Source organism: Nuphar pumila, chromosome 13 (assembly GCF_984573655.1).
Source record: "Nuphar pumila chromosome 13, dmNupPumi1.hap1.1, whole genome shotgun sequence".
NCBI classification, from domain to species: Eukaryota; Viridiplantae; Streptophyta; class Magnoliopsida; order Nymphaeales; family Nymphaeaceae; genus Nuphar; species Nuphar pumila.
The window spans coordinates 45,644,487-45,670,249 of record NC_143261.1 but is presented as its reverse complement, the minus strand read 5'-3'; the positions used below and the strand labels follow the sequence as shown (position 1 = coordinate 45,670,249).

The 25,763-nt window shown below is 37.7% G+C and overlaps 1 protein-coding gene across 3 annotated transcripts in view; it reads left to right on the top strand.

Moving 5' to 3' along the window:
* The window catches only part of CLC-F (chloride channel F), a 61,812-nt gene that overhangs the window by 29,300 nt on the left and 6,749 nt on the right, over positions 1–25,763 (top strand). For 2 of the 3 annotated variants that reach the window (XM_089984981.1, XM_089984982.1), the window contains exon 2: positions 3,118–3,520. In XM_089984981.1, the coding sequence (XP_089841107.1) occupies positions 3,118–3,520 (403 nt within the window). Of the gene's footprint in view, positions 1–2,947; positions 3,007–3,117; positions 3,521–25,763 lie in introns of those variants that run through there. The other variant, XM_089984983.1, reaches the window with a different exon arrangement.

The window sequence follows — 25,763 nt, the reverse complement described above, 5'->3', positions numbered from 1 at the left end:
CCTCCTAATCTGAGTTTAGTTTTCGACACACCACACAAGGTTTGTATATTTTAAATTTGTTCTTCAACTCTCTCAATCTAACACTTACTCATAACAGACTATAACACTATGTCAACTATACTAGTTATAGCCGTCTATGAGCATAACAACTCAAGTAGAGTACCTCAATTCTATTTGTTGGCCAAATTATGAACCATACACTCTTAGTGATTCTCGGATCACCAGGCACTGCATTGAAACAATAAGAGAGACCCCATCGGTAGCTAACCAGAAAATCAGACTCAAACTCGACATGGTTCATGCTACATCCTAAACATAAATGACTTTCAACCATCTATGATTGTCTAGAGTCCCAATGATTGTCTAGAGTCCAAAATACTGTGTAAATATAAAACCTTAAGTCATATCTTAAGTTCATTACCTTAAACCTTACTCTCAAGCTCGTGTTTCACTCGTTTTTTAACGAGTGCTATCGTGAAATAATCACGATGGATCTCATTCTCAATCTCAAAATCGTATTAGGGTTCACACTTTGTATCATACTAAGCATGCAATGATATAGAGTCTCTACATCGTTAAATCACCGACGACCCACTCTTCATAGTGGCTGCACTCTGGCCGCGAACCAAGTAGCCTTTTCTACAAGTCACCACTTCTGGGATTTAAGGGGTTAAGCATGTTAATCTCAATTTAAATTCAAACAACATGACTAAACTCAAAAGACTCAAGGCTAATCACAATTCTCATTCCAATGCATTCAGAGCGTATAACATAGATATGTTGTCAAAAGACAATCTTTCTTTCTAATATGCATTTCATATCACGATCGACATGTGCATACATTCATTTCATTGCAATTAACTCATGCATGGTCATTCTATGCATATCATGTTCACGCTCAAGCGATACATTTCTAAACATGTTAATATACAACAAACAATGCTAACAGGCAACACAACATGATTTATTCACAACTAAGGTTATTTATAATATCCCTTACTTCGAATACGAATGTTGCACTCTAGCCACAATCGAGTTTCAAGTAGCTCTAATAATAAAATCTAATCATCACACAAGCATGTTCATATTTAATACACATACATTATTTATATTTTGATAAAATTGCCAAAATACGTCTCTCTAGGTGATCTATCAGACCTCGATTTTTGTGCCCCTAATTTGGTTAGATTAATAGGACAGGAAGATTCCTTTCTACGATACAAATCCAACACACAAAACCTCACTAAATTCTGAGTTCGATGTGCAAAGTTATGCCCATTTTACTTAATTGGATATTGGGTACATACAAGAGTAGTTTGATCATTTCAACTCTGTGATTTGACCTTACTCATCCTAAGTCAAAACAGGTTCGGTCTGAGTTTGAAACACTAGGTTTATTGAACCTAGTTCGGACCCAACTGAGTTTGGATTCAAACTTAAATGAATTTTCAAAAATTCATAATGGATCCGCTTACTAACAGGTGTGGATCCATATCCAGTTTGGTGTAACTGCACTGGACCCAACTATTCTAACTGGGTTCAGTTCTGTCTCAGTCAGAGACAGACTGAACTGGTTCAGTTCTGTCCCAGTCAAGAATAGACTGAATTGAATCCAGTTCAATTCCAAACTAGATCCATAATAAATTACAAACTGGATCCAGATCTAGTTCTTATTTGGATCCAAAACTGATCCATTCAGCTACAGACTGGATCTAAATCCAGTCATATGCTGGATCCAGAACTGATCCAAATAGTCTCGAACTGAATCCAGATTCAGTTCTCGAACTGAATCCAGATTCAGTTCTGATTTGGATCCAGGACTAATCTATCCCGCCTCATACTAGATCCAAACCCAATTTTGTCTGGATCTAGTTCAACTTGGATTGGTCCAGGTCACCTAGATCAAACTGGACCCAGACCCAGTCTGGTCCAGTTCAATCCAGACCCAAACTGGCAACCGAGACCTTATCAGACCCTACTCGGTTTGGTCGACCGAGTCGGGTTCAAGACTCGTTGACCAGACTCGGTCTGGACTGACCTAGACCGAGACGGTCTTAGTCGGACCCGACCCGGTCTAGGTTCACACCGTGACTGGTTTGGTCAGACACAGTCAGTCTAGTTTAGTCCAGACTGGTTTGGTTGGCCGAGACCTTTTTTTTTTCCTGGGTCGGTCTGGGTCTCACCCAGACCAACTCCTTTAAGTCCTGCCAGAGAGACCAACTCCTTTAAGTCCTGCCAGATCCGACTCGGTCTGGTTTACCCCCAGACCGAGTCAGCTCTGCCGACTTCTTGCCGAGGGTCGAGATTGTCAGCAACCTCTGTTGTCGGCTTCCTCTCCTTCTCTCTCACTCTCTCTCTCCCCTTCTCTAAAATCTCTCTCTCTCTATATATATCTGAAAATCTCTCTTTGTCTCCCTCTCTGTTACGATGCCGACAACAACCATGCTACCTCTCCTCGAACTTGTCAGCAGCCATGACTGCCGGGCCTCTTAAGGAAAACAGGAAAAAAGGAAAAAAGAAGAAAAATAGGGGGGAAAGAGGCGGTTGTTACCTGCGGTGGCCGTCAGCGGTGCTCTGGCAGCTGCCTCCCTCCCTCTCTCTCTCTGTCACTCTCTGCAATCCCTTCTCTTTGTCAAGTGGGGCAACACGGCACACTGTATAGAGTCCTCACAGTGGGTGATGATAACCTCACCCCCCCCACCCGACGATCGTGGGGGGCGAGGTTTAACCTCACCCCCTTCACCCGACGAGTGGGGGAGACTGTTGGGAACCGTCTTCCCATTCGTTCATGACTTTTTTTTACTTCCCCACCCGACATCGGGTGGGTTTACAGGTCAACCCAGCTTGACCTCCCACCAGTTCTACTTCTATACTCTGTTTTTGTTTCTAATATTCAAATTTTGTGTACTCCAAGAAAAAAATATAATAGGTTTGTAGGGTGCTGCCATAACTGCTTCTGCAGTTGTGTATAATATGTTTGTTTTTTATGTGTTTTCGGGGCTTCTAGTGAGTGTTGTTTGAATTGCTCCACACTTGATTCATTTGCATGCTTTATTATGAAGCCATCTCATCTGTACTTGCTACTAACTTTTCATACTTGCATGTCTTTTTTTGTAGGTTCATGTAATCCATGAGTGGGCTTGGGCAGGAACTCCAAATGAAGGTGCTGCTTGGCTTCGTCTGCAGAGGCTAGCTGATACATGGCATAGAATTTTGTTGATACCTGTAACTGGGGGAGTAATTGTTGGGATGATGCATAAGTTGCTTGAAATCATTGACCAAATTAACCAATCGAGGTCTTCTCAGCGGCAAAATTTTGATTTGCTGGCTGGAGTATTTCCAACCATAAAGGCTATCCAAGCTGCTGTGACTTTAGGAACTGGTTGTTCGTTGGGCCCTGAAGGTCCAAGTGTTGATATTGGTAAATCATGTGCTCATGGGTTCTCAGAAATGATGGAAAACAACAGAGAACGAAGGATAGCTTTAGTTGCAGCTGGTGCAGCAGCTGGGATTGCTTCAGGTGGGCAAGTTCTTGACTTAATTGAAAGTTCTCTTAACCCAACTTGGAATCTTAATAGTTGCACGGGTTATAATGTAAAACGCAAAAGTCTGCTTGATCACTCCTTTCCACAAAAAATGATAGATTTTTATTGTACTTCTTAGAAACACTGCCATTTTCTATCATCAGTTTCCTATTTGTTTTATCATGTATGCTGAAACCTTACAAGAATCTGCTACTGTTAAAATATGTATATATAAATATTTATATATATACATATACTTATATATATACATTTGTATATATATAAGTATATATATACATATATACTATTTATTTCTCATTGTACATTCAAATACCCAATAGGGGTATTTTTGTAATTATTCTGTACATTTTTATTTTTAGGTTTTTCTTTTTATCTTTCTTTTTATCTTTTTTCTTTTTATTATTTAAACTTGTAATAGGACCACTAGGGGCTCCACCATCTAGTCGTTGAGGCCCCAACGACTAGAAGGGAGCCCCAAGTGGTCTCTCTCTCTCCTACTTTTCTCCTCTATAAAGGGAGGGCTCTCCCTCTTGTGTTGTAAGGCTTTCAAGCCCACTTTACCTCTCTCTTCAATAATACTTTTTTGCCTTTTAGGCACTTTACCCCTTAGTGGGTTATTTGTGCACTTTACGTGCTTGCGTTCTTGGCTCTTTGTTTGACTCCTTTAAAGAGTTCTTTGGATTGTTGGTGCTTCCGCTATTTTCATTACATGGTATCAAAACTTAGTTGATTTTCAATAATCTTGGAAGATCTTTGGAGCTATTTTGTATTCCTTATTTCTCTTCATCAATGGAGCATGAATCAAGAGTTGAGCTCTCCTTCAAACTCAATGTCGCACTACCTTATATGGTCATCAGCTATGAAAAATCATCTAAGAGGTAAGAAATTGTGGGGTTTTGTGATGGGCACCACTCTTGAACCTACTTTAAGGCTCACGAAAATTGGAGGAGTTGAGAAATCTCTAGATGAAGACGACCACATCAAAGCCATTGAAGAACATCAATCCAAAGTAGAGGATTGGGAAAGTAATGCCAAAATTTTGGCATGGTTCATGAACAATGTTGATATTAAAAATTGTGCCAAACATTGCGAAATTTAGGAGAGCCAATGAAGCATGGTTCTTTCTTAAAGGTATGTATAACAAAAAAGATCTAGCTAGACAAATTTTTTGTCAAGAAAAAATTAGATCTACTAGACAAGCGGACATGAGTGTCCGTGATTACTTTAGTGCTCTGACCCCTCTTTGGGATGAGCTTGCTCTTCTTGAACCCAAATGGGTGGCTCCGGAAGACATTGAGTTAAGAAGAGAACAAATTGAAAAATAGCATTTCTTTCAATTTCTACACCGCCTTAGGTCGGAATTCGAGCAAGTTCGGGCATCTCTTCTTCATAGAAGCAAAGCCCTACCTATTGAAGATGCTCTTGCCGAAGTATGCCAAGCGAAAACTCGTTTTGGCATAAGTCTCAAGAATGATGAAATTTTGGCTGTCACTAGGCCGGGAACAAATGTAAAAGTATATAAACTATTAAAATGTAAACCCAAAGATCCCATTGTACATATATATATACATATATATATACATTTATATATAGAGAGATACATATACATATATTATATATGTATAGGTATCTATATATATATATATATATATATATACTTTTATCATAATACCTGAAAAGGGTAATTCTGTAATTTCCAGTTTTACGCATATTCCACTTGAAATATGCTTGTATTTTCATTCTTTATTTTTTCCTTTTTCTATTTTTACCTTTTTATTTTTCTTCTTTTTTATGACTTGACATCAACTTGGGGGCCTCCCAATAGAGTCGTTGGCCCCCCCCAACGGTCACAATTGTGACCGTTGGGGGCTCCCAACGCCTCCTTTGGGAGCCCCAAGGTGGTTCCCTTTTGCACTTGTATAAATAGGGGTGTTCCCCCTTTGTATTCTTAAGCATGAGAGTCTCAAGCATTCTCCTTTTTTATTGAAATACATGCCTTAGTGCATGTTTGCTATTTTTATGCATTTGTGCATATTTGTTCAAGTCTTGTGTGAGTGCCTTCGTGCACATCTTTTGTAAAGTATTTGTGCTTGCATGCGTATTATCTCTTCATAGACATCTTCACATGGTATCAGAGCCAGGTTGGTGATAGAGGATCGTGGGATTCTTCGTTTTTTGAGTGCCTCGAAAAGCGTGCTTTCAGTGTTTTTGAAGATTGAAGTGGTGGATCTTGCTTCTCCAATATTTTAGAAGAATCTTGCGCAAGCAAAACTTAAAGATATCCTTTTGGTTCGTATTTCTCCCTTTATCTTTTCTCTCTAATGGGCGAAAAAGAGTTCTCCTTTGCTCTCGGCTTTAAACTAAATGGTTTCAACTATCATGTTTGGGCCGGGAACATGGAGGCTCACATAAAAGGGAAGGGTTTATGGGGTTACGTGCATGACATAATCTCGGAACCCGAACCTAAAATTACTATTGTAAAAGATGGAGAAATCAAGATTCCTGAAGGAGATGAAAGAACCAAAGCGCTTGAAGATTACTCAAAGAAACATGACGAATGAGAAATGAAGAATTTTAAGATTCTTTCTTGGATTTTTTCATCGGTTGAAACCATGATTAATGCCAATATTATCAAGTTCAAGAAAGCTTCGGAATCATGTCATTATCTTGAAAAAATGTATACCTCAAGGGATCTATCCCATAAGTACTACCTTCAAAAGAAGACTCTTACTCTTCAACAAGACGACATGACTATTAGAGAATATTTCGCTGACCTTTCTTCTATTTGGGATGAACTTGCTATGCTCGAACCAAAATGGAGTGGAGAAGCAATTGAACTCCGTCATAAGCAACTTGCAGAAGATCGGTTCTTCAATTTTTTCAATGAGCTAAGGCCCAAATTTGAGCAAATAAGGTCGTCTCTTTTATCTTCTTTTACTTCTCCCTCTCTTGAGGATGTTCTCACCAAATTAAGTGGTGAAGAGACCCGTATGGGTATAAGTAAACAAGGATCAAATGTTCTTGCCATTCCTTTTAATTATGAAGAAAATGATGGGGTCAATGCCGTATCAAGACCCGGAAACAATGTAAAAGCCTATCATCCTCCTCACTTTAAACCACAAAATCAAGGAGGAAATAGTGGGCAAGGAGGAAAGGACTATAGCAAATTTTTTTGCCATTTTTGTAAAGAACCGGGGCATATTAAATCCATATGCCCTAAATGGAAGAGACTTCTAGCCATGGCCACCACCGGTATACCGCAAAAGGAGGAGACATCTTCAAGTGGATCTCTTTCACTAAATCAAATAGTGGAAGCTCTTCAACCTCTCCTCATGGAAGCTACCTCCGACGCCACCATGTCTACCTCTTCCCCTCCAGGTAAAGTTTCTTGGCTTTTAGATTCCGGTGCATCTTTTCATATGTCCTTATACACATATTCTCTTTTCGATTATTCAAAAAATATTTTTCCATCTTTTGTTTCCACTGCGGATGAGACTTTTCTTGAAATTAAAGGCATAGGTAATTTTGAAACTCAAGATTTTTTTATTCCAAAAATTAGATTTATACCTAAGCTAAACTTAAACCTTCTCTCTGTTTCTCAACTCTCGGACCATGGTTGCGATATTAAATTTTCTTTTGATAAATGTTCAATACAGGATCGCCGGTCCGGGAAATTGATTGGGGAAGGCTTTAGGAAGGGAGACTTATACTATATGGACTCTCTTCAAGTTCCAATTTTTTTTTGTAATGTTGTCCGACACAAAGATATAAATGTGTGGCACAAAAGACTTCATCCTAACATCACCAAGTTGTCTTACTTATATTTTGTAAAAGATCTCTGTAAAAGTTCATTTTCTTGTGATGATTGTATTCTCGGAAAAATGCGAAGTTTACCTTTTGAGCAAAGAACTATGTTCTCTTCTAAACCTTTCGAAATTGTTCATTCAGATGTCTGGGGACCTGCACCGGTTGTTTCAAAAGGAGTTTTTTCTTATTATGTAATTTTTGTGAATGACTTTTTTAGATATTCGTGGATTTATTTTCTCAAGTATAAGCATGAAGTATTTTCGTGTTTTAAATCTCTTCATGTAATGATCATGAATCACAACAGTAACATAAATATATTTAGAAGTGATTCTGGAGGAGAATATCTCTCCAATGAATTCAAGAAATATCTTGAGGATAGTGATATTGTTCACCAAAGGTCATGTCCTAAAACCCCTCAACAAAATGGGTTGGCCGAAAGGAAACATAGACACATCGTTGAGACCACTAGAACCCTTCTTATATCCCAAAATATTCCTAAAAACTTTTGGGCCGAGGCGGCCTTGCTTCGGTGTATCTTATAAATCGCTTACCATCTAGGAATTTGGGAAAGATCTCTCCGTTTGAAGCATTACATAAAATGGAACTTGATTATAATAGGTTACGAGTCTTTGATTGTAAGTGTTTTATACTTACAGATAAGAATGACAAACTCTCTCCTAAGGCTATTCCTTGCGCCTTTCTTGGATATTCCGAAACTCAAAAAGGGTTTCGATGTTATGATCCTAGAAATGATAAGTTATATGTCTCAAGAAATGTGACATTCTTAGAAAATGAGAGCGGCTTTAAAAGAGATGTCTCTCACCAAGAAAATGTTGACTATTCCTTCTTATTTGACTTATTGACTAGTAATGATGATATGTCTAGTGATGATGAAGTATCATCAAACCATGATGGGGAAAATGGAGTAGATATTGATGAATTTAACTCATCCAATATCCAAGAAGGTAGAATTTCAAGTGACCCAATAACCTATTCTCGTAGAAATCGAGACACTTTCAGAAGTGCTATTGATCAATTTAGTGAGTCTGCTCCTACTCCTGATCACAAAAGATCTGAAAGGAATAGGAGACCTCCAACTCGATTTGTCTCTTTTGATTCGTTTTCACCTAGATATAGGGCTTGTTTTAGTGCTATTCATTTTTACTTTGAACCAAGAAATTTTGAGGAAGCTAAAAAATGTATAGAATGGCAAGAAGCCATGCAAAACAAACTCAATGCTCTTAGGAAAGCTGAAACCTGGGAACTCCAAACTCTACCTATTGGAAAGAAAACTATAGGTTGTCATTGGGTATTTAAGGTTAAGATTAAGAGCGATGGATCTCTGGAGAGATACAAAGCTCGATTAGTCGCAAAAAGGGTATTGCCAAGAATATGGTATTGATTATGAAGAAACTTTTGCTCCTGTAGCCCGAATGGTTATAGTTAGATGTCTTATCACTATTATGTCTATAAAAAACTGAAACATTTTTCAAATGGATGTGAAAAATGCTTTTTTAAATGGTGATCTTAACGAAGAAATTTATATGGATGCCCCACCAGGCATGAAAATTCCTAATAATAAAGTTCTTTGCCTTCGGAAAGCCCTTTATGGTTTGAAACATGCTCCCAAAGCCTAGTATGATAGATTTAACAGTGTAATGCTAGAAAATGGATTTTCTTCTTGTTATACTGATACTGCTTTTACTAGAAAATCTGATGCAGGGAATGTGATATTATTACTTTATGTTGATGATATGTTAATCACAAGTGATGATGTTCAAGGAGTCAAGGGTATTAAGTCCGTCTTGACTTCGAAATTTGAGATGTCAGATTTGGGATTTCTGACATATTTTCTTGGAATTGAAGTTGCTTATTCTCCACGTGGTTATTTTTTATCTAAATCTAAATTTGCTTGTGAGATTATTGAGGAATTTCTGATGACAAAATCTACGAAACTCCTGAAATAGTGGGCTCAAAAATGAAGATTGATGACGGGGTTCTTCTAACTGATCCTACTCCTTACAGGCAATTGGTAGGCTCATTGATGTACCTTACATCACTCAGCCTGATTTGTCACATGCTATTCACATAGCCAGCCAGTTCAAGCATGCTCCCACAAGCGTTCATATGAGTGTTGTTCTTCGCATCATTAGATATCTAAAGGGAACAATAAATAAAAGAGTATTTTTATCCTCTTCTTCTGAATTAAAGTTAATTGCTTATACTGACTCAGATTGGGGAGGTGACCCTAATAACCTTCACTACACCACTGGTTTTTGTGTCTTTCTAGGTGAGTCACTAATTTCTTGGCGATGTAAAAAGCAACAGAAGGTCTCCCTGTCTTCCACAGAAGCAGAATATAGAGCCATGGCGTCTACCACTATGGAAATTGTGTGGATTCGACGCCTTCTATAAGATATGGGAGTTTACATTGGAGAACCAACAAAGTTATGCTGCGACAACAAAAGTGCAATTTATATTGCCAAGAATCACACTTTTCATGAGCGAACAAAACATATAGAGATAGACTGCCATTATGTAAGAGAAGAATACTTGAAGAAGGTCATTGATCTCCCGTATGTGACATCTGAATATCAATTTGCGGACTTCTTCACTAAAGCCCTTTGTTCGCCCATATTTCACTTGCTTATTGGCAAACTTGCGGTCATCACACCGTAAGTTTGAGGGGGGGGGGGTGTTAAAATGTAAACCCAAAGATCCCATTGTACGTATATATGTATATATATACTTTTATCATAATACCCGAAAAGGGTAATTCTGTAATTTCCAGTTTTACGCATATTCCACTTGAAATATGCTTGTATTTTCATTCTTTATTTTTTTCTTTTTTATGACTTGACATCACCTTGGCGGCCTCCCAATAGAGTCGTTGGGGGTCCTCAACGGTCATAATTGTGACCGTTGGGGGCTCCCAACGACTCCTTTGGGAGCCCCAAGGTGGTTCCCTTTTGCACTTGTATAAATAGGGGTGTTCCCCCTTTGTATTCTTAAGCTTGGCATTCTCCTTTTTTATTGAAATACATGCCTTAGTGCATGTTTGCTATTTTTACGCATTTGTGCGTATTTGTTCAAGTGTTGTGTAAGTGCCTCTTTTGTAAAGTATTTGTGCTTGTATGCGTATTATCTCTTTATAGACATCTTCACATAAACCTCCACACTTTTCCAAAAATAATGGGTATAGAAAGGGTGTGATTTGTCCCTATTGTAATGAACCGGGGCATATTAAACCGGTTTGTCCAAAGCTTAAAGGAAAGGTGGCCGCGGTTGAAGAAAGTTCACCAAAGAAAGAAGAAAATGTCAATGGAGGAGATATTAAAGAGACTCTTAGCCATATTTCGGAAGTCCTCCAACATCTTCTCAAAATATCTTCAACATCAACTTCAGAAGCCGCCATATCCTATTCATCATCACCTCCAGGTATGTGGATACTAGACTCCGGTGCTTCCTTTCATATGACATCTCATAAAAACTCTCTTTATAATATTTTTTTTGACCCCATATCTTCTTATGTTTCAACGGCCGATGGGACATCCTTAAAAATTGAAAGTATTGGAACTCTTGATTTAAAATTCTCTCAAAAGTTTTTCATTCCTAAAGTAAGAGTTGTTCCAAAAGTTAACTTAAATCTTTTTTCGGTTTCCCAAATCACCGATCATGGTTGCCAAGTCTCTTTCTCACCCAAAGATTGCACCATGCTGGATCTCCAGTCAGGGAAGCTGATTAGGGAAGGCCATAGGAGGGGCGATCTTTATTTTATGGATTTTTTGAATCTTCCATCCAAGTCATTTTGCAATTTTGTAAATGTCAAAAGTATTGAAGTTTGGCATAAGAGACTTGGTCATCCGAACTTTTTGAAGATGTCTCTTTTTTTTTTTGGACAATACTTGTAAGGATAAATAATTGACTTCTAAAGATTGCATTTTTGGGAAATCTAAAGCTATTCCATTTCTTTAAAGAAATTATGTTCCCACACGGCCATTTGAATTTGTTCATTCCGATGTATGGGGTCCCTCTCCTGTTGTATCTAAAGGAGGTTTTTCATATTACGTCGTTTTTTTGACGATTTTACTAGATTTACATGGATTTTATTCCTAAATTGCAAATTTGAGGTTTTTTCGTCCTTTAAAGAATTTCATGCAATAGTTAAAAATCAATTTTTAGGAAATCTATCCATTCTTAGATCCGATTCGGGAGGAAAATATATGTCCAATGAATTTCAAAACTATTTAAAAGAAAATGGAATTTGTCACCAACGTTCTTGTCCAAACACTCCGCAACAAAATGGCCTTGCGGAAAGAAAGCATAGACACGTATTAGAAACAACAAGAACTCTATTAATTTCCAAAAATATTCCAATTTTTTTTTGGGCCAAAGCTATTCTAACTTCGACATATCTAATTAATAGAACACCCTCATCCTCGTTGAAAAATCTTTCTCCATTTGAAAAACTTTACAATATGTCTCCCGACTATAAAAGATTAAGAATTTTTTGATGTAAGTGTTTTGTTCTAACTCACAAAAATGATAAACTTTCTTCAAGGACAATTGAATGCATTTTCTTAGGATACGGCGAAAAACAAAAGGGTTGTTGATGTTTTGACCTAGTAAATAACAAACTTTATATTTCAAAAGATGTCACTTTTCTAAAAGAAGAAAATGGTTTTTCGCATAACCAAAATGAAAATATTGATTATTCATTTTTATTTGACTTGTTACCTCAAGAAAAAAGCATAGATAATCATGTTGAAACTATTGAACCTTTTGAAGCTCTCGTTGAGGATCATGTTGATTCTCAAAACAATGAACATGAAAACATAAATGAAAATATATCAAGACATACTCAAGTTTATACTTAAAGAAATGAATATAATCATCCTAGTGCCCTTGAGAAATTCTCTTAAAATGAATCACTAGAAGAATCCTCTCAAAGAAGATTAAATCGTATTCCGAAAATACCTAATAGATTTGTATCTTATGATTCTTCTTCTCCGAATTTTTGAGCTTGCTTATTAGCTATTCACTCTTTCCATGAACCATCTCATTATAATGATGCCAAACAATATGCACATTGGAATGGAGCAATGAAACTTGAACTTAATGCACTTAAAAAAGGCACAAACTTGGGAAATCATTGATCCCCCTAACGACAAGAAACCCATTGGACGTAGATGGGTCTTTAAAGTAAAAACAAAAAGTGATGCTTCTTTAGAAAGATTTAAGGCTCGATTAGTAGCCAAAGGATATGTCCAAGAGTATGGGGTGGATTATGATGAGACTTTGCCCCTGTTGCTCGAATGACTAGTGTTCGAGCCCTTATTGCAATAGCTTCTATTAAAAAATGGCCCATTTTTCAACTTGATATTAAGAATGCATTTTTAAATGGAGATCTGGGTAAAAAAGTTTATATGGAACCACCTCCTGGCATGAATCTAAATGGTAAAATTTTGAAATTGAAAAAGGCATTATATGGTGAAAAGAAGTGTTTTCTCTGGTTACGGGTCATGGATCTGAAGATCCAGACCCGTGACACCCACTTCTTCATTAATGGCATTATGTAATATTGATTATTGTAAAAAGGGTATTCTAGTACCCTAATTTTGTTTGTAATCTCATGTTAACATAAAGGAATACACAGCAACCGACCTATACATAGCTGGGTATCGGTTTTCCCCAAACCTCTCTCTCCCTTTCTCTATCTCTCTCTGTTTTGCAGCTCTCCAACGTGGAACGAACTGCAGGTTGCAAAACTAACATGGTATCAGAGCCACGCTTCATCTGAAACTGGGATCGATTCAAAAAAGGCACGTCTGAAGATCCTTTTCTCCTCTATTTCCTCTTCCAAAGTCTGAAAATCAAAAAAAAAAAAAAGGTACGGCTGTTATTGTTTTCCTTTCTTTTTGGATTCACGACTGACCCAGTCAGTTTCATTCTTTTCATCCTACATCTGTTTCCTGTTTCTTTCTGGAATCACGACTGACCCAGTCAGTCTCAGCCTGTTTCTTGCCTCTTTCTGGAATCACGACTGACCCAGTCAGTTTTTTTTTTTTTTGGTTCACGACTGACCCAGACAACTCAGATTTTTTTCTGGTTTCTGGGACTCACGACTGACCCAACTAATTCTGTTTTTCTTTGGATTCACGTCTTATTCATCCCCTTCTTTTCTCACCCAGCCAACTTTGGATTCATGTCTCAATTTTTCTCCCTACAGTTTCCTTTTCTCCTACTTTGGTGGTGGCCGAACCTTGGTTTCGCCATTGTTTATTTCTGTCTCTTGAGTGACTCAGCCCAAATTCCTCATTCCCTCATTCAGCCATTAACAAACCGATACATTAGGAATACATATTCACATTGTTTTTTTTTTTGGATTTTCATATCCGATATTCCATTTCATATACAAATCCGAAATCTGATTGACATTTAATTTCTGTTTCATATCAGCAATCTGAATTAGTTCCTGCAAAAAAAAAAAAATACAGAACTGCAGGTGTAAGCAGATTGTGCTGAATACATTCTTCATTCTGTGAAACATGAATTCTCTTCCTAGCCAGTCAGTTCTTTCTTCAAGTTTCCTCAGCCAACTTGTGTCTGAAAAATTAAATAATGGTAACTTCTTGACTTGGAAGAGGCAAATCATACCTTTCATTAGGAGTCAGGATCTTTCTGGACATCTGGATGGATCTATTCCAGTTCCTCCTGAGTTCATATCACAAGAAGAAAGGGACAGCAAAGGGGAATCTACTACCGTATATGTTAGAAATCCTGAATTTGTGGCTTGGATGAAAAGAGACCAAGCGCTTGTTGCTTATATTACATCAACACTCTCACAAGAGGTTCTTGTAGCCATTCCAGATGACTGCACTGCCATGCAACTTTGGAACAGACTTGTTCAGACATACTCACAGGTTTCTCAGGCCAGGATTATGTTTCCTAAAAGAGAGTTTCAAATGTTAAGAAAGGAGTCCATGACCATCATGGAATATTTGAACAAAATGAAGGTCATCACAGATCAGTTAGCAGTTGTTGGAAGTACAGTTTCTGATAAAGATTTGGTATAACAAACCCTCAATGGATTGGGACACGACTATCATATGATTGTCACTTCTCTGTTATGTTTACCTGAGCTGCCCAATTTTGAAGATCTGCGTGCAAAATTGTTACAATATGAGATGAATCTAAAGGGATTTTCTGAAGAATCATCTATGCATGCTGGGGCACAAGAAGTTCTTGCTACAGGGGTTACTTATGCACGAGGACGAGGAAACTATGATATCAAGGGAAAAGGAGCACAAGGTAGAAGTGGTCATGGAGGTCGTGGATTATTGCCTACACCCAACTCATATACCAACCCACAAAGACAGAGGTCAATTCCTACTTGCTTTCTGTGTAATAAAAGGGGGCATATCAAAGCTAACTGCTGGTTCAATCCCCTAAATAAAGGAAAATCAACACAAACTGAAGCAAAAAGAGGCACAAACAATACAAGGACCAACGGAGAAGTAAAAGAGTTGTTATTGTCAGCCTTAGCAGAATTGAATCTGAAACAAAATGAGCAAGGCACTTGGTACGTGGATTCTGGCGCAGCAACTCATGTTACTGGTGATGCAGGTAAGCTCCTAAAACTTGTTCCTTACATTGGTAGAAGTAGTATAGTTACTGGAGATGGATCACACCACTCTGTCTCGCATATTGGAAACTCCATCATACCCTTGCCTGAATCTTCCATCAATCTTTCAAATGTTCTTTATGCTCCTAATATCAAGAAAAACATTGTTTCAGTTTCTAAACTTGTTGATGATATCAAAGCCTCAGTTGAATTTACTCCCTCTTCTGTTCTTGTTAAGGATCTCTGCACGAAGGAGACGCTGGCTAGAGGAAAACGGCAAGGCAATATGTATATTTTTCAAGAAGATCCTTCAGCACATATTCGCTCTGCAGACCCAAACTTGAAGCTCCAATCATCATTGTCTTCTGAAAATCCTACCTGTGTTTTTAGTGTCTCTGAAATCAATAAGTCAAACCTTTGGCATGGTCGTCTAGGTCACTGCAGTAATAATTTCATTGAGAAGCTTGTTTCAAGTAACCTCATTCCCAAGTCAAGTTTAGGAATAAATGTAAATGACAACAAATGTTCTAGTTGTCTCTTGTGTAAGAGTCATGTTTTACCATTTCATTCTATCAATAAAAGAGCTTCAAGACCTTTTGAGACTATTTGTTCTGATGTTTGGGGGCCTGCTCCAGTTGCTTCTATGTCTGAAACTAGATACTATCTTTTATTTGTTGACAGTTATTCTCGCTATTCCTGGATATTTTTCATGAAACATAAATCTGAGACTTTCAAGTTGTTCCGTAACTTCCATTCCTTTGTCAGAAACCAATTTTCTGAAAACATCATAAGTTTCCAATGTGACGGAGGAGGTGAATTCTCTTCCATTGACTTTACTAACTTTCTTCAAAGTAATGGGATAAGGAAAAAGGTGTCTTGCCCGCACACACCTCAGCAGAATGGGATTGCTGAAAGAAAGCATTGCCATATTGTTGAGAGTGCGATGAGCATGATGCATGATAGTAATCTTCTGATCACTTTATGGACAAAGGCTTTTCATTCTGCAGTTCATGTGATAAATCGATTGCCCATGACTATTTTGGAAAACAAGTCTCCTTACTTGTCTCTTTTTGGTATTCACCCCAACTACTATGATTTGCATGTGTTTGGCTGTTTATGCTATGTTCATGTTGACAGTTCAAAGAGACATAAGTTTCAGGACAAGGCTTTGAGGTGCAGGTTTGTGGGTTATGCCGATGACTATAAAGGGTACAGGTGCTATGATCCGGTGAGCAAGCGCATCAAAATATCAAGAAATGTCATCTTCGATGAATTGAATTTTGATTGTCAATGTACTAGTTCTTCAGAATCAAAACATGAAGTTCAGGCTTACTATCCTTGGTTGAAATATGAACTTTTCACAGGAGCTAGTGATGCTTGCTCAAATTGCACTCAAAAGGATAAGATACCGGTGTTTACTGATGGGATGATTGATCATGAAAATACAGACTCAACTTTGAATCCAGGAAGATATAGAGGCTTTGTCTATACTCGACGAGAAAGAGAGTCACCCACCATAGTTGATTCAGACATGGACACATCCTCAACATCCAACATTGTTGATACTAGAAGATCCACACGTCCTCGCCATCCAATTGAAAGGTGGGTCAGTTATGAAAATTTCTCATTAGATTTTCAACTCTTTCTAACAACCTTGAATAAAGAAGATGAACCCACAACGTTCTATCAAGCATCAAATTCCAGAAGATGGATTGAAGCTATGAATGAGGAGATGGAAGCTCTACATGAATGTGGTACGTGGGATGTCGTATCAAGACCACCTGACAAAAATGTTGTTGGTTCGAAATGGGTGTACAAAATAAAGTATAAACCAGATGGGACTATAGAGCGATACAAGACGAGACTTGTAGCCAAAGGTTTTACACAGGAGCAAGGACAGGACTATGATGAAACCTTTAGTCCAGTGGTGAGGATGGGGACAATCCGAGTCATACTTTCTTTAGCTATTGAACACCAATGGACCATTAGCCAACTTGATGTGAAGAATGCCTTTCTTCATGGAGATTTGAGAGAAGAAGTTTACATGGAACAACCCATTGGTTACGCAGAAGGTAATCCTACAAAATATGTCTGCAGACTAAAAAGGGCGATATATGGATTGAAGCAGGCATCTCGATCTTGGTTTGACAACTTTTCTCTTGAAATACAAAAATATGGTTTTAAGAAATCTCTTCTTGACCACTCCTTATTTATATTTAAGAACCAAGACACAATTACTCTGTTGTTGATATATGTGGATGATATCATCATTACTGGCAGTTCCAATGACCACATTGAAGAAGTCAAACATCTCTTGAATCAGAGGTTCAAAATGAAGGACCTTGGCAAACTACGGTACTTTCTTGGAGTTGAAGTCGACAGTTCCTCTGAAGAAATGACTCTCACTCAACATAAGTATACTATTGATGTTTTCAATAAAGCGGGTATGAAAGACTGCAAGCCCTTAAGCACTCCTAGCGTTCTTCATCAAAGGCTTAGCTCTCAAGATGGAGATTCATTTGATAATCCCACACAGTACCGTAGCATAGTGGGTATGTTACAATACCTCACTTTTACTCGCCCTGATATAGTCTACTCAGTGAATCAAGTTTCTCAGTTTATGCATGCCCCATGTGAAGGGCATATGGAAGCAGTTAAACGGATACTACGATATCTGAAGGGAACGGTTGGGGATGGTCTCATATATAAACGAAAGACAAATGGGCAAAGTGCACATGAGATCACTATTTATTCTGATGCGGACTGGGCGGGAGATCCAGATGAACGTAGATCAGTATCCGGCTATTGTGTATTTGTTGGGATGAATTTGGTTTCTTGGAGTAGTAAGAAACAAAAGGCTGTTGCTAGATCCAGTACAGAGGCTGAATACAGTGTAATGAGATATTGCAGAAATATAAAGAGTGCATACAAGCACATACAACAATGAATAAAAGAGAAAATATCACAAGTCCACGAAGGGATAATACAAGCACAAGCCTTTAAGAAGGCAACAATATACAAAGCCTCTTATTGAAAAGAGAGAGAAGCTCTCCAAGATGAGAATACACAAGGGGTTCACCCCTATTTATACAAGAGGAAGAGGAGGAAAAAGGAGGGCCAAAGGGCCTCAAAAGGGGGCTCCCATAGAGTCGTTGGGAGCCCCCAACAGTCACATTTGTGACCGTTGGGGGCTCCAACGACTTCTATGTTGGAGCCCCTTTAGGTCCTCAAAAAGAATAAAAAAGAATTGAAAAAATAAAAATAAAAAATTACATTTATTCAAAAAAGAAAAATAGTTGTTTTCTAAAACAACTATGTGAAATTACAAAAATACCCCTATCGAGTATTGATGTAATATACAGAATTTATATATATATATATATATATATAAATATAATAGGTACATTTTAACACCCCCCCCTCAAACTTTACGGGGGAATGACGGAAAGTTTGCCAAGAAGAAACATGAAGCGAGGAGCCGGAAGAGCTTTAGTGAAGAAGTCCGCCAACTGATATTCTGAAGTGACATATGGCAGAGCAATAGTTCCTCGTAAAAATTCGTCACGAACATAGTGGCAATCCATTTCGATATGTTTCGTACGTTCATGAAAAGTATGATTGCTCGCAATATAGATGGCACTCTTATTGTCGCAACACAGCTTTGAGGCTTCAGTAATATCAACTCCCATATCTTTAAGCAAACTGCGAAGCCATACAAGTTCCATTGTTGTGGTTGCCATCGCCCGGTACTCAGCTTCAGTGGATGATAGTGAAACTTTCTGCTGCTTCTTGCATCGCCAGACAATCAATGAGTCCCCTAAAAAGACACAAAAACCAGTAGTTGAGACTCGATCATTGGGATTACCTCCCCAATCTGCATCAGTATAAGCAAGAAGATTCAAAGAGGAAGAGGAGGATAAAAATAGCCCTTTATTGATGGTATTCCGAATGTAGCGGATGATTCGGAGAACCGCACTCATATGCACGGTTGTAGGAGCATGCTGAAATTGACTGACTGAGTGAACCGCATGAGTGATATCTGGTCTGCTGATGGTCAAATATGTAAGAGACCCAATGAGTTGTCTGTACGGTGTGGGATCTTCCAGAAGAACCCCATCATCTAACCGCAATTTGGCATTAATAACCTCAGGAGTCTCTACCTTCTTATCATCAGAAATCCTAGACTTAGAACATATATCTGCAGCAAGCTTCATCTGTGACAAAATATATCCTCTAGGAGAATATGCAACCTCAATTCCAAGAAAGTATCTGAGAAAACCTAAATCAGACATATCAAAATTATCTTTCAACATATTTTTAACATTAATAATACTACTTTGATCATTCCCAGTGATAATCATATCATCAACATAAAGCAACAAAATTACGATACTAGAACCTGCATTTTTAACAAAAAGAGCAGTGTCAGTATAACAAGAATGAAATCCTAACTTTATCATGATATCACTAAAACGATCATACCAAGCCTTAGGGGCTTGTTTAAGACTATATAATGCCTTCAAAAGCCGAAGTGTTTGACCTTGCTTAATATTTATTCCGGGTGGTGGATCCATATAAACTTCTTCACTTAAACTTCCATTTAAAAAAGCATTTTTTACGTCAAGTTGATAAATAGGCCATTTTTTGGTTGATGCGACAGCTATTAAGGTTCTGACACTAGTCATACGAGCTACGGGGGCGAATGTTTCTTCGTAATCAATACCATATTCTTGGGAGTATCCCTTAGCAACTAATCTGGCTTTATATCGTTCTAAAGAGCCATCGCTTTTAGTTTTAACTTTGAAGACCCAACGACAACCAATAGGTTTTTTGTGTGAGGGTAGATCAACTACTTCCCAGGTATTGGCCTTTTTTAAAGCATTTAGTTTAACTTGCATTGCTTCAACCCAATGAGGTATAGATTTAACTTGATTATAGTGAGCCGGTTCAAAATAAGAATGTAGAGTTATCAAACATGCCCAATAGTTGGGAGTTAAAGAATCATAGGATACAAACCTATTTGGGGGTATTGATATTCTAGAAGAATGCCTAACTTGTGGTTCCTCAGTGGATTTGGAAATTTGAGAGTATTTTTCGAGGGCACTAATAGGTTTTTCTTGATTTCTTCTTGAGTAAACATTTATATTGGCATCACTATCATGAACATTTGTATTTGAATTACTATCATTTGAGAGTGTTATGTCAAGAGGGGATACCTCGTGAGTGTCATCTATGTTTTTAAGAGAATCTTCTTGTATGTCATCAATAAGATCATATAAGAATATATAATCGATTTCATTTGTCTCTTCTATTTTATCAAAACCGTTTTCTTCTTCTAGAAATGTTACATCTTTTGAAACATATAGTTTATCATTCTTAAAATCATAACATCTATACCCTTTTTGATTTTCACCATATCCAAAAAATACACATTCAATTGCTTTTGGAGATAACTTATCCCTTTTATGTAGTAGGACAAAACATTTGCAACCAAAAATACGAAGTCGATTAAAATCGGGTGAAAACTTAAAGAGTTTCTCATAGGGAGAAGCATTTTTTAACTTAGAAGAGGGCATTCTATTGATTAGATAGGTTGAGGTAAGAACGACTTCCGCCCAATTTTTTTTTGGAATATTTCTAGACACAAGTAATGTTCTAGCGGTTTCTATAATGTGCCTATGTTTCCTTTCCGCTAGGCCATTTTGTTGAGGAGTCCTAGGACATAACTTTTGATGACAAATGCCATTTTGGTTTAAATAGTTTTGGAATTCGTGAGATAAGTATTCACCACCGGAATCGGATCTTAAAATAGATATGTTACTTTGAAATTGATTTTGAACCTTTTTATGAAAATCTTTAAAGAAAGTAAATACTTCCGACTTATGACTAAGGAAATAAATCCAAACATACCGAGTAAAGTCATCAATAAACGTAACATAATATGAATAGCCCCCTTTAGACATAACCGGAGAAGGACCCCAAACATCCGAATGCACCAATTCAAAAGGCCTTGATGAGAGAAAAGATCTAGTTGAAAATTGAATAGACTTCATTTTTCCAAAAATGCAATCTTTGCAATTAATTTCTTTTTCCTTACAAAATTTGTTTCTAAAAGGAAAGAGATACATTTTGGAATAACTTGGATGACCAAGTCTTTTATGCCAAGTTTCCATATTTTTTTCTTGGACATAAGAACAAAAAAAGTTTGTAGGGAGATCAAGATGGTCCATATAATAGAGGTCTCCCTTTCTATGGCCTTGCCCAATCCGCTTCCCGGACCGGAGATCCTGCACAAAGCAACCATTAGATGAGAAAGATATTTCACATCTATGGTCGGCAATTTGAGAAACCGAAAAAAGGTTTAAATTTAATTTGGGAACAACTCTTACTTTTGGAACACAAAAATTTTGTGAATCTTTAAAAGAGCCAATACTTGAAATTTTCAAAAAAGTTCCATCGGCCGTTGAGACACAAGAGTCCTTTGAATTGATGCAAACATCACTAAGTGCATTTTCATGAGGGGTCATATGAAAAGAAGCTCCGGAATCAAGGATCCAAGAATACGTACCGGGTGATGATGTTGAAGCAATGGCCGCACCCGATGTGAAGGAAGAAACTTTTAGCATTTGTTGGAGAGCCATAGATATTTGTCCAAGAGTTTCTTTAATGTCATTGTTTTTGCCTTCATCTTCTTTAGTGGTGGTTTCTTCAAGAGAGGCTACTTTAGGCTTGAAGGTTCCCATAAGCTTTGGACAAGCGGGTCTAATGTGACCCGGCTCATTGCAATAATGACAAACAATCATTTTTCTTCCTCCATTGTAGTTCCCTTGTTTCCCAACATGAGGAGGCTTATAGGTTCTAACATTGTTACCCGGTTTGGATACGGCAATGACTTCATCAACATGCTTACTCATGCCAAGCCTTGTCTCCTCTTGAGTGATTTCGGCAATAGCATCCTCAATAGGAGGAAAAATAGATCTATGAAGAAGTGAGGATCTCACTTGCTCAAATTCGGGACGTAGCCCAAAAAGAAATTGAAACAATCGCTCTTGTTCCATTTGTTTTTGTCTTAAATCAATATCTTCCATAGAAACCCACTTTGGCTCCAAGAGAGCCAATTCATCCCATAGTGGGTTTAGGGCACTATAGTAGTCTTGAATGCTAGAATCACCTTGCCTGGTGGTTCTAATCTTTTCTTGCAAGAAGTATGCTCTTGCAAGATCCTTTTGGGTATACATACCCCTCATAAAGGAGCAAGTCTCATTGGCTCTACGAAATTTAGTTATATTAGCACATACCTTAAGCTCCACATTGTTCATAAACCACGCAAGGATTTTTGCGTGATTGCTTTCCCAATCTTCCACTTCCTTTTGATGATTTTCAATGGCCTTGAGACGAGCATCTCCCTCAAGAGCCTTTTCTTGATCTTCTTCCATCTTCGTGAGCATAAGCTTAGGTTCCGGAACGGTCCCCATGACATAACCCCAAAGCTTCTTTCCTTTGAGATTATTCTCCATTGCCGATGCCCACATCATATAATTCTTTCCATTGAGCTTGAAAGAAAGATCAATCTTTGTCTCCATGATGTTGCCAAGAAGTGAGAAGATGCTCACTAAATATGAGATACACGAACCACACCTTTCCTTCAAGAATCGAGTGGCTCTGATACCATGTAATGAGATATTGCGGAAATATAAAGAGTGCATACAAGCACATACAACAATGAATAAAAGAGAAAATATCACAAGTCCACGAAGGGATAATACAAGCACAAGCCTTTAAGAAGGCAACAATATACAAAGCCTCTTATTGAAAAGAGAGAGAAGCTCTCCAAGATGAGAATACACAAGGGGTTCACCCCTATTTATACAAGAGGAAGAGGAGGAAAAAGGAGGGCCAAAGGGCCTCAAAAGGAGAGCCAAAAGGGGGCTCCTATAGAGTCGTTGGGAGCCCCCAACGGTCACATTTGTGACCGTTGGGGGCTCCAACGACTTCTATGTTGGAGCCCCTTTAGGTCCTCAAAAAGAATAAAAAAGAATTGAAAAAATAAAAATAAAAAATTACATTTATTCAAAAAAGAAAAATAGTTGTTTTCTAAAACAACTATGTGAAATTACAAAAATACCCCTATCGGGTATTGATGTAATATACAGAATATATATATATATATATATATATATATATATATATATATATATATATATATATATATATATATATATATAATAGGTACATTTTAACATACAGGTCCATGGCAGCCGCCACTGCTGAGGCTACTTGGGTTAGACATCTACTGACAGAAGTAGGAGAATCGATATCTCGTTCACTTCTTTTGTGTGACAACCAGAGTGCCATTAGTATGTCTTTTAATCCAATTCATCACAGTCGTGCCAAGCATATTGAAATAGACCAGCATTTTGTGAGACAAAAGGTAGAAGAGAAAGAGATTGAGCCTGAATTTGTTCGAACTACAGATCAAGTGGCGGATATATTTACAAAAGGATTGACTAAAGACAGATTTTGGACGTTAAAAGGCAAGTTGTTCATGATTCAAGATCATGTACAACTTGAGGGAGGGTGAAAAGAAGTGTTTTCTCTGGTTACGGGTCATGGATCTGAAGATCCAGACCCGTGACACCCACTTCTTTATTAATGGCATTATGTAATATTGATTATTGTAAAAAGGGTATTCTAGTACCCTAATTTTGTTTGTAATCTCATGTTAACATAAAGGAATACACAGCAGCCGACCTATACACAGTTGGGTATCGGTTTTCCCCAAACCTCTCTCTCCCTTTCTCTATCTCTCTCTCTGTTTTGCAGCTCTCTAACGTGGAATGAACTGTAGGTTGCAAAACTAACATATGGCCTTAAGCAAGCTCCTAAAGCTTGGTATGACAAGTTTAGTAATGTATTAATCAATTTGGGCTTTATTTCGTGTTATACTAACACTACTCTTTTTGTTAAGAAAACATGCGACTCCATTGTTATTCTACTTCTGTATGTTGATGATATGATCATCACTGGAAGTGACAAAAAAAGAAGTAAATGAAGTTAAGACAATGTTAAAGAAAACTTTTGATATGTCTGACTTGGGTTTTTTTGAGAAATTTTTTAGGTATTGAAGTGGCGTATTCCCCTCGATGATACATGTTATCCCAAATGAAATTAGCAGCAGACATCTGTACTAAGTCGGAGGTTTCAGATGAAAAGAAAGTTGAAACTCCTGAAGTTATAAATGCAAAACTGAGACTTGAGGATGGTGTTCTACTTAAAGATCCTACTCCTTATCGGCAATTGATTGGATCCCTCACTTACTTATCCATCACCCGTTCGGGCATAGCTCATGCGGTTCATGCTGCAAGTCAGTTTCAGCATGCACCTACTTCAGTTCATATGGCGGTTGTGATGAAAATTGTGCGCTACATCAAAAACACCATCTCTAAAGGGTTTTTCTTATCCTCTTCTTCATCTCTTGAATTAACTGCTTATACTGATGCAGACCGGAGAGGAAATCCCAATGATCGAATCTCAACCACTGGTTTTTGCATTTTCTTAGGAGAATCACTTATTTCTTGGAGATGTAAGAAGCAACAAAAAGTTTCTCTATCTTCCACTGAAGCTGAATATCATGCTATGACAATGACAACTATGAAAATTGTGTCTTAGAAGTCTCCTCAGTGACATGGGCATCCTCATTTCTACTTCCACCAAGATGTGTTGTGATAACAAGAGCGTGATTTACATCGCAAGCAACCATACCTTCTACGAACGTACCAAGCATATTGAGATGGATTGCTACTATGTTCGAGATGAATACCTCAGAGGAACCATCACATTACCATATGTTACTTCAGAAAATCAGCTGGTTGACTTCTTCACCAAAGCGCTTCCAACTCCGCGTTTTTGTTTCTTCTTGGTAAACTTTCGGTCTTCTCCCCGTAAAGTTTGAGGAGGCGTGTTAAAATATGTATATATAAATATATATATACATTCATATATATATATATATACATATATACTTTTTATTTCTCATTGTACATTCAAATACCCGATAGGGGTATTTTTATAATTATTCTGTACATTTTTACTTTTAGGTTTTTCTTTTTATTTTCTTTTTATGTTTCTTTTTTTCTTTTTTCTTTTTATTATTTAAACTTGTAATAGGACCACTAGGGGCCCCACCATCTAGTCGTTGGGGCCCCAACGGTCATTAATATGACCGTTGGGGCTCCCAACGACTAGAAGGGAGCCCCAAGTGGTCCCTCTCTAGAGGGCTCTCCCTCTTGTGTTGTAAGGCTTTCAAGCCCACTTTGTCTCTCTCTTCAATAATACTTTTTTGCCTTTTAGGCACTTTACCCCTTAGTGGGTTATTTGTGCACTTTAAGTGCTTGTGTTCTTGGCTCTTTGTTTGACTCCTTTAAAGAGTTCTTTGGATTGTTGGTGCTTCTGCTATTTTCGTTACTTAATTCTAAGAGTGATATTCTCCTTTGTGCCAAGCAAAGAGGATTAAGGATGCAAAGCATATGGTCAATGGAAGCTAGACTGAATAATCTTATTTTAAAGAGATGAATTGGTTGCGGTGCTTCTTCTGTATTTATTTAAGCTTCTGGACAGTGTTATGTATCTTTTGTACTATGAGGTTGCCGACAGTAATTCTGATTTATTAGCTAGTATTCATCCTTTTTCCATTTAGAAGAATGTCATTTAGACCCTCAAAAACCTGTTACCTTTGAATAGCCATCCTAATTGGAGATAATTTTCATTTTTTCTTTCCCCCATTTTCT